At 35.0% G+C, this 10,749-nt stretch overlaps 1 protein-coding gene and 1 pseudogene across 1 annotated transcript; one reads left to right on the top strand and one right to left on the bottom strand.

Moving 5' to 3' along the window:
* The first annotated feature begins 2,521 nt into the window (after positions 1-2,521).
* Positions 2,522-6,157, top strand: LOC125817910 (tRNA (guanine(9)-N1)-methyltransferase). Its single transcript, XM_049497415.1, has 3 exons — positions 2,522-2,938; positions 3,250-3,609; positions 5,660-6,157. Exons 1-3 carry the CDS (start codon positions 2,522-2,524, stop codon positions 5,900-5,902), a joined length of 1,020 nt encoding a protein of 339 aa, XP_049353372.1. The 3' UTR covers positions 5,903-6,157.
* A 342-nt stretch (positions 6,158-6,499) lies between these two features.
* Positions 6,500-7,412, bottom strand: LOC125817864 (nuclear transcription factor Y subunit B-6-like; annotated as a pseudogene).
* Positions 7,413-10,749: the final 3,337 nt, after the last annotated feature.

Here is a 10,749-nt window from a genome sequence, read left to right as displayed (position 1 = left end):
ATCAAAGGCATGTGTTTGTGGCAAGGAATAGAAAGAACAATAAAGAATTGTTGTCGCTTGTATCATACGTGATCAACTTTTTTCATTCATTAATATGCTAGCTAGAGTATTATGATGGTATGTTTGTCTTGGTAAAGGACAAGACGAGAGAAATGAAACTGAATAATTTATGTATGTGACATGAGTTGCGGTGGATTCGACAATAAGGAGTTGTGAGAAGTTGACAAGTTGACGGTAACGGTAGTTGGAAGAGATAGAGGTGGGCCGAAAAAGAATTGAGGGATGATTGGACATGACATAATGCAATTTTGTTTTACTATGGACATAAATAGTTAAGTGTGCATACAATCAAAAACTAGGGTAGAAGATTAATAAATAGTCAAGTGTAAGAGACATGAAGAAGACTAAACATGAACAAAAAATCCATTAAATAGGATTATTATCCATATTCTTCCACTTCTCTAGGAAAAAGGTGAGGGCTTGCCTCGTATCCTTATTAGTAGTATAGTTTCTTATTCTTTAGGGTTCGTTTGGCCATACGATGTGGAATCATGATATGATATCATAATATGAAATCATGAGATGAAGTTGAAGTTTCGTTTGGACATGCGATATGAAATTTTTGTGTTGTTTATTTTCTCATAAACATAAGAATTTCATAAGTTGTAAAACTATTAAATAGCCTCAATTCTTTATTCAATCTTATCAAATAAACAAAAATTTATAAAATCACGTAATAAATTACTACAAAGATATTTATTCTCCACTTAATTAACTATTTCATCTTACTTTAATTGATCAAACTTTAATTCAATAAAAAATATTAATTAAACATAAATTGTAGTGTACTGGTATTTAATATAATCCTCCTACATAGTACGGTCAATCTTTTCACGTTGAACTTGCATTTCTTAATCATGTGATTGAAAAGACGAACCGACATTGTTACTTTGAGCCATTTGTTGGTCAATATCATTCACAATTATATTTTCATGCTCATAGACCATAAATATTCATCACTCCTTTGATATTTTCGCAAATAATTATGTAACACTGTAAAAGTTATGACAATTTTCACTTATGTGTCAACATCATATGGTTTCACTTGTGTGCAATTACACAGTTTCAGTGCATTGATTTTGTGCTGAAATCAAACATATATGGAAGTAATGATTATCAAACATGCATAACCAATTTTGTCCTTTTTCATATTAAATTGCTTTAAACATTTTCATATACAGTCGAAAGAAAGAGAAGTATTTCTATTATGAAAAACCAAAAAAAAAATTCTCCCTCCTTTCTTATTTATATGCACCAAATCAACTCCCACTTTATCATTTATATTCATCAAATTAGTAAAGATAATAGTTTGTGTCTTTTCATAAACTAGTCATATTATTACAAAAAATATATATATATATAAGTAGTTTCGAGAAAAGGATCAAAATCGTCAAGAATCAAAGTAGTCCTTGTCTTTTAATATGAAGCATTAATAGTCCTCCATGTTTCAAGAATTGGTACACTTTTAGTATTCTTCCAAACATCTGTCTATTTTTTAATAGAGCCTTTCTTTTGCACGTGAGAAAACATATACATGATAATTTTGTTTTCACCACTACAAATCATATTTAACCGTTTCTTCGATAACTCTGTATTCACTTGGTGGAAATAAGATTTTCCCCTTCTTCTCCGTAGTATTCATCCCTAATTTCATAACTTTGATTTTCCTATTATACAAACAAAAATCAAAAGTTGAAGGAAATTTTGAGCAACTTAAGGAAATTCCTTTTGAGAATCACTATAAATATACATATTGTTTTTTCTAGTATTTATAAAAACAAATGAGCAAAGGAAGGTATTGTTCTACAAAAGTTCATCCTACATACACTGTGATCAACTCTAATTATATGTTCTTTCATAATTGTAATCAACCTTAGTTGAATTAACTAGACTTGTCATCATAGGATATTTGTTTTCGAATCTTGCCGACGGTAACAAGTCTTTTCATTCTAGGTTGTCACTCTCCTTTTTCATGTACTTTTCTTCTGTCACTCTTCTTCTCAAATATATATAATAAATAAAAGCTTAGTCAATTCATGGAAGCAACTAGTTGTCATTGTTGCGCCATGACAACATAGTTGCTTCCAAGAATCGACTAAGCTTTTAATGGAGTTCAGAATGAAACTTTGACTATAGGGTTTGATTGAAGAACAAAGGGAAGAGAAAATATAAGTCTGATTTGATAAGGAGTTCGGAGGGACAAAAAAAATTGAGTAAGAAAGGTTCTATTAAAAAATAGACAGATGTTCGGAAGAATATTAAAAATGTACCAATTCTTGAAACATGAAGGACTATTAATGCTCCATGTTAAAAGAGAAGTACTACTTTGATTCTTAACTCAAACATTAAGAGGAAGAAAAAAAAACTCAGGGCCGGGTCAGGAGTGAAACAGTGGAGGCCCAAAGTTCGAGAGCTCTCCTGTGTGCTAAAAGCCCCAATGTTGAGCAACATTCTTTTTGCAATGGAAGAAGGGAAAATAATGGCAGGTGAAGAAGAAGTGGAAGTGGACGTCGAACAGCAGCAGCAGCCATTTCCACCGCTGTCGAAGAACGCACAGAAGAAACTGTTGAAGCAGCAACGATACGAGGTCAAAAAGGCGGAGAAAAAGGCATTGCTGAAAGAGCAGAAGAAGAGAGAAGGGGAGCGCAAGCGTAAGGAATGGGAGGAGAAGCTGGCCGGCGCCACCGAAGAGGAGAAACAACAGTTGATAGAGTCGAGGAAGTGCTTAAGGAAAGAGAGAATGGACCAACGCTCAGATGAAAAAGGAAAGAAGATGCAGAGGCTCACTAAAGCTAAAGAAAATGGCCAAAATGTAGTTATTGATCTCGAGTTTGATCACCTCATGAATTCCAGTGAGCTCCATAGCCTCGTTCAACAGGTTTCTTTCTTCTTTTTTTGTTAAGTTTCAATTTTACACTAAACACATTTTTGGTGAAATAGTGCCTTTTTCACATAAAATACTTTCGATTGCTAGATTCTTGAAGCCTAAAGTTACTGTTTTTTGTTTGTTTCAATATCCTTTACCTGATTTGGTTGTATAGGGTTTCTGTGACAGTTCCAGAATACTTGAATACCCACGGCATGAAGCTGAATCTTGAATTAATTCTTCCTGTTTTTTGCTGCTTTACAAATGCACTTTTATCTTACATGTTCGAAGCGAACTAGCTAAAGCTATTGGACTTATGGCAGATCATGTATTGTTATGCGGTGAATGGAAGGTGTAGTTGTCCTGCTCACCTCTGGTTGACTGGCTGTCAAGGAGAAATGCAAGCTCAGTTGCAAAGACTACCAGGTTTTGACAAGTGGGTAATTGAAAAGGAGAACCGGCCATATATTGAGGCATTCCAAGATCAGAAGGAACGCCTTGTATATCTTACTGCAGACTCAGAAACAACGCTAGACGTCCTTGATCCAAAGCATATATATATCATTGGTGGGTTGGTGGATAGGAATCGGTGGAAAGGGCTAACCATGAAAAAAGCAGAAGACCAAGGGATTCAAACAGCAAAACTCCCAATAGGAACTTACCTAAAGATGTCTAGTTCCCAGGTATGTTCAGTATTGTGAATCAATAAATCATTGAGCTACTTCTCTATGTTGCCTTCAGACCCTGCATTGTAAACTATGTTAATGAGGTAATATCTGAGTGCTTGCAACCTTCTTTATGCTTGACAATTGTGTTTGCTGGTTAAGACAATTATTTAAGGTGTGCTACTACTCTATGTGCCTCAGTTAATTCACCTGAAAAACAGCACTGACTAGTAAGCCTCTCAATATGTTTTGAAGCTGAACACTAAAGAGACTGCTCCCTTTATCTATGCTGGAAGAAAATCTAAAGACTGTTTCTTGACTTGCTATATGAACTTTCTTTAAATGCTTTGCCATGTTTCTGTAGGAAATCAATGAAGTGCTATGCTTTTTTTTCCAGATAATATAAAGTTGGGTGCTTTGACCTCTCTTGTTGAAGGATGTTAATGATCAGCAGATTGGATTATTGACTCATAGTTTTCTAGAGTACTAGGGTTAGGGTCTCCATAGAGTTAAAACATCGAAATGCTTAACATATGAATGTATTCCGAGGTAAAAGACACATCACTAGCAATAACATGTATAAAATGTTAGTTTCAAATTGTTGCTGGTATTTCATAGTAATTGAAACTTCCTAGAACTGAGAGTTCAGGATTGAATTATTCAAGAGGCACTGGGAGATCATAGGACATACATACTAGTCTGAGAGACTGTGGCTATTCAGGTTTATCTTGAAGCCAAAAGAATCTTGTTTGTGTTTCCTTCAATATGCACCACTTTAAGCTATCCAGTTCTATGGTAATAATTCAATATTACCTTGAATCTTGATCAATATATCAAAGATGTTGGACCTCTAATTATCTTATATGTATTTAGTGGCACCATTATCTTTCTAGTAATGTTTTGGTTTATCATTTTGAGCATATATGTTGTCAGTAAAGAAGTTTTTAATATAAGCAACATGATTGATCCAGTAGTGTATCATTGAAATTTGAAGCCACTAGGCAGATGCATGAATAGTGAATCTTATATCTTTTGGCACAACTAATGCTGGCTAATCAACTGATTTTTGTGTGCCCCATCCCCCATCCCCCACCCCACAACCCATCCGCTCTCAACCTATTTTAACCATTCCGTTTAAAATATGGGTCAAGCGGTTTTGAACCTGTTATAGAATGGGTTGAAAAGGGGTTCTAAACAGCTCAAGAGCCATTTGCGAGCTAATTTTTCTATCTTAATCAATAGGCATCATCTCCTGCTTCCACCTTCAAATCATCACTCTGTAATATGAAAAAGTCAGAAACCAAATGATTAGTGTAAAAGGATAGCCATAATGGTTTCTTTTATAATAAAGACATTAAATCATTTCTCCTCTACTTGAAAATTGAGATATGTACTGTATTGAGTTGTTTCTGGCTTATGAGTTTAATTTTTTTTTTTCCATGCATGTTTAGAATTTCCAACAAAAAGAACAAAATAATTGAAGTCATTACACCTCTAATTTAACATTAATTAAGAAGGCATAATACATAGACACTTTAACTTGGCCTCAGCTGACAAGTGACAACTAAATATTGCTTTGAGAATGCACATCTAGACACTTCAACTCGTCCTCATTGTGTCTCATGGACACCAAATGCTGAAGTGACACATAATTGGAGATGTCTAGATGATCATTTCGTAAGTTGGAGTGTTCAACTGACACAGTGGAGACAAGTTGAGGAGTCTAGATGTGCTTCCTTAAAGTCGTTTATCCATGCATAAAAACTCTGAAACCAAAATATTTCAAATCAACGAACTGAACGCTAATATGCTCAGGTCATGGGGTTCTTCAATACAGGGCACATAAAGGTTAGGTGTATCATGGGGCTCTTGGATCTTGAGAGAACATATGATTGGTGGTAACATATGGAAAGTCTGAATGCTCCAATTTTTAGTTGTTAGACTGGTAATACGGTCAATAGTAGATTCTCTTTTCTTGCCAATAAATTGTTAGTGGCCAGTTTACTATATGGTATGTGTAGAAAATTGTGAAAACACTGTTTGTCTAACATGTATTTTTCTTGTGCAGGTCCTTACAGTCAATCAAGTGGTAGAGATACTTCTGAAATACTTGGAGACAGGAGACTGGAAAACTTCATTCTTTGAAGTGATTCCACAGAGGAAAAGATGTGAGGGTGATAATGATATTGAACAGGATGAAGATACGGAAGGGAAAGATGATCACGAGATAAAAATACGTGATATTGAACTGGAAGAAGAGAGTGAAGAGAAAGATGATCAAGGTTCTAAAAGACAGTGCATTGAGAGTTGAAGTTTCAAAAGCTTCTACTATCAGAATAGTCGGTGGTATCATCTTTGTTCTCCAGAACTTGTCCTGGAGAGACGGCAATTATAGTGAAGCTCGCCTTATTGAGAAGGTGCTTGGCTTCAGTTTTCTTTTTGCACTATATGACTTTGTTTCTTCCTCGTGTTGTTCCTCATCTTTTTGGGTACATAAGCATGTTGGGAAGAATAATTTTGATGTATTATGCTTCTAGATGGCAAACAGATGATATTCTTTTTTTTTCTCTGATAGATTTGACCAAAATACTGTCCTAGCTAAGTGTTCTTCCTGCACTGTGTAATCCATTACAGAAAATTGATTAAGGCCCGAAGGTGTAGATTGGTTTTAAGGATTTTGCATCAAAATAAAAACAAGTCACAAGCAACCACCAACCGAATACTCAAAATAGACCAGGCAGCATTATATACTATGCTAACAACCGATTGGAGAGGCCACCATTCAGCTCACTTAGTTGGAAAGAAACATTCCTAAACTTTGCAAAGAAGTATCCTAGATTAGGTAACAGAGAAACTTGAAGTTTCAAAAACAGCTCAATCAATTCCTTCAGCAGAGAAACTGATCACATCACTCCTCTGTAAGAGAGTCATCACTTTCCACAGCACACTGAGAAGTGATCCCATCCCCCTGCATATAACTAGTGTTGGCTGGCCATTGGTGGTGGACCTGCATGGTGATGAGCTATTGGAGGCAGCAGGTGATCAAGCATTGGGCGCTTCTCCCCTCTCAAAGTTACACGCTCACCACCATCAAACTCACGATAACGATGTAGGTAGAAAGTCAAGGGTTCAATGTAGTCATCAAAACCAAGCTTGCTCATTGCCCAAAGCACATCTTCAGCAGTGATGGTCTTACAATGTAGTCATCAAAACCAAGCTTGCTCATTGCCCAAAGCACATCTTCAGCAGTGATGGTCTTACGCTGGCAACGCTCATTGGCTTCACCAGTTACAAAGCTTGTGAACTCAGAGACACATTCTTGGATGGTCTGTTTGGAGTCACCAGATATCTTGGCACGGGGAGGAAGGATCCGGCGCATGATTCTAATCACGTTTGCTATTGGCATGAATCGGTGTTGCTCCTGAATGGTGCATTCAGAATCTTGGTTGAGATGAGCAGGCACTCCCATCCGTAGCTTAATTTCCACGACACGAGAACAATTTGCATCAAATTCGAATGAAAAAGTATATCATCAAAAGCTTGAGATTTTTAATTTGTGTGCTGTTTCAAACTTGGTAGCTAGTTAAGTGAATGTAGTAGTAAAAGAGAATTAACTTACCAGGTGTAGGAGGGAATGTGTGATAACCATGAGTAGTAGTTAGTTAAGTGAATGTAGTAGTAGTAAAATAACCATGTTGTGTGCTGTTTCAAACTTGGTAGCTAGTTAAGTGAATGTGGTAGTAAAAGAGAATTAACTTACCAGGTGTAGGAGGGAACCATGAGTATCCTCCATTTCCTGAACCACCAACATTATTATCCATCTTTTCTCTCTGGAGCTCTCTAGATATAGAGTGTGTTATGTGTGTATATATATGTGGGCTAAATAAATTGGCCATATTTATAGCTACAAAGAGAAATGACACGTGGCGCCAATGAACGAGAAGAAGAGTTGACCGGATCATTTAATTCCCCTTTTCTCCTTTCTCAACAATTTATAGTTCCAAAACTCCCCCATAAGTTCTGCACATTTTCATTACCGATAATTAATTGTTATTTTTGCTCTAATGGTGTTTAGCAATTATTAATTGCTCTAACGAATCAGATTCAACTCAAAGTGGGGTTTAGGGTGTGTTTGGTATGAAGAAAAATGTTTTCTTGGAAAACAAGTTGATTTTTGACTTATTTTCTCATGTTTGGTTGGTGAGTAGAAAATATTTTCCGAAAAAGATTTTTAGTGTTTGATTTATGAATGAAAAATATTTTTGAAAAATTTCTTTTATTTTTACTAGAGTAGAAAATAATTGTTGAAATTGAAAATATTTTTTAAGAACAAACTTAATTTTTTTTTAGGGGTGGGGACTGGTAGGGGGTGGGTGGGGGTGGGGGTTGGGGGGGTCGAGGGTAGGGGTGAAAAATTGAAATTTTGAAGTTAAAAATATTTTTTAAAAACAAACTTAAATTTTTTTTTGGGGGTGGGGGGGCTGGTAGGGGGTGGGTGGGGGGTGGGGCTGGTAAGGCGTGGGTGGGTGGGTCGAGGTAGGGGTGAAAAAATGAAATTTTGAAGTCGAAAATATTTTTTAAAAACAAACTTAAATTTTTTTTTGGGGGGTGGGGGGGGCTGGTAGGGTGTGGGTGGGGGTGGAAAAAATGAAATTTTGAAGTCGAAAATATTTTTAAAAACAAACTTAAAATTTTTTTTTGGGGGGGGGGGCTGGTAGGGGGTGGGGGGTCGAGGGTAAGGGTGTAAAAAAATAAAAAATGGAAATTAGAAATATCTTTTAAAAACAACTTTTAATATTTTTTTGGGAGGGATGGTGGTAGGGGGTGGGGGTAGGGGTGAGGGTGGGGTAAAAATATTGAATTTAAAAACAAACTTTAATTTTTATTTTTTTTTGGGTGGTGGTTGGGGGGCTGGTTTGAGGGTAGGGACCAAATAAATTGATTTTTTCAATAATTTTTTTTTTTTAATTGGAAGTTGAAAGAGAGTTTTGAAAAATGTTTTCATTAAGTTTTGAAGGGAAGTCATTTTCCTTAAATTTGAGGAAAATGAGTTGATTTGGAAAACATTTAACCCAACCAAACATGAGAAAATTGGAAAACATTTTCCGGAAAATGTTTTCCTTCATACCAAACACACTCTTAATCTTTTTCGGTAATTGGATAATTAATCAAATTTTGATTGATAAATTCATTGATTTAGATTAAGTTTAAAATTACACAAAATTTACAAATGAAATATGATATGCAGTAACGAAAATCTAGCATATCCGCGGGAGAGTTAGGATTAAATGTGTGTTTCACCATTAAAATCAAATATAATTCACTTGATTTTGGGATTTTTAAAGTTCAAGTTGGAGTGATCGTTAAAATCAAATATAGTTCACTTTATTTGGGATTTTTAAAGTTGAAGTTGGAGTTAAAATTATGTTTAGTCAATTTAAAATTTGAATATACTTTTTCTAAATCTAATTTATTAGATTAGAAGTCTATTATATGAGTATTGATATTATCCATTACTTCTTATTATGTAAAAATGTACATACTTATTCTATTACAATATTTTTTATTTATTTAAAATATGTCCTTTTAGAGTGTGTTGGTATGAATGAATATATTCAAGACATCGCATTGAAAAATCGCATAACTTTATGTTTCTTTTATAAATGAATGTTTGTGATTACAATCTTTCAAATTCACATAAATTATAAAGACTCTAGTACTAATTAATTAATATAATTCTTTCACATGATACATACAATCTCTTCATGATGAGTAGAGTTGTCAAAAAAGGTCGGCCCAACCCCCATCCGACCCAAGCCTCACGGGTCGAGAATTTTGAAGGGCTAGGGAAGACCGACCATTCATTTAGAAGGGCTTGAAAATGCTCAACCCAACCCTAGAAGGGTCGAGGGCTGGGGTGGGCTAGTCTTTTTTTGTTCAAACTTAAAATTCTGTAACATCAAGAAAATGAGAAGATTTTCAATACAAATATGACAAACAATGTTGTTGTTTCAATAACACTAGCAAAAAATCTAGTGTAATTAACATGTATCTTGCATACCAGATACGCGAGTGAGATAAGAGAGTGACAAGCAAGATGGGAGGGAGGTGAGGGCGCGAGATTTGTCTATGTATCCTAGATACATGCAAATCCACTTGGATAGAGTGTATCTAAAACAATTTAATCTAATTTTGAGTCCATATATTCTGCGATACATATATCTTGACTTACCAAAATTTGGTAAGATTCATAATATTACGACATAACGTTCATTTAGGTAACTAGCTTATATACTAATGAGATCGTTGTAAGTTACCCTTAAATAAAAAGTTTTGATCCATGGGCCAACCCCGACCCGGCCCCGATCAAGCCTCAAGGGCCAAGAGTTTATATGGACCGCGCTTATAAACCCTAGTTTTAAAATGGGCTTGAAAAATTATATCCCAACCCTACCCTAATAATGGGTTGGGTTGGGTCGGCCCCATGCGTTAATCCCATTTTGACGTCTAATGACGAACATAAGTGTTTTTTTTTGTTGTATTTTTTGCAAAATTTAAAATGAGAAATCTTTTTTACAAAATACAAAATATAAACTTATGAGTCAATTACATATATATATATAATAATGAAAAATCACAATTTGGAATCTCATAATTTTAAATCATGATCCCAATCGCATGTCCAAATATTGATTTAAAATGATGATTTCATATCACAAGTCCAAACGTAAGCTAGGATTACAAGCCAACCTTAAAGGTAAGGTTTATAAAGCAGTGGTTCAAACCAACTAAATTGTATGAGACAAAATCTTGTTCGGTCAAAAACCGTTCAACAAATGAAAATAGCAAACAAGAGGATGTTGAGATGGATGTGTGGGATACTACGAGAAATGAGATCACAAACGAAAGTATACGAGATAAGGTAAGAGTGAACTTCACAATGGACAAGATGAGAGATGTAAAATTGAGATGATTCAAATATGTGAAGAGAAGATGCACAAATATCCTAGTTAAGAGGGTAATAGGTTAATTACAATAGATGTAAGGAGAGTGGATATAGGTAGACCCGAGAAAAATTAGGAAAATGTGGCACACATACCCTTTCATATTCAATTATTGCGATAATTTTAAATTTTATGTAGAATCAAAAAACATTTT

Source organism: Solanum verrucosum, unplaced genomic scaffold, assembly GCF_900185275.1.
Source record: "Solanum verrucosum unplaced genomic scaffold, falcon-dt-bn FXZP01000254.1, whole genome shotgun sequence".
NCBI classification, from domain to species: Eukaryota; Viridiplantae; Streptophyta; class Magnoliopsida; order Solanales; family Solanaceae; genus Solanum; species Solanum verrucosum.
This window is presented reverse-complemented; position numbering and strand designations above follow the sequence as displayed.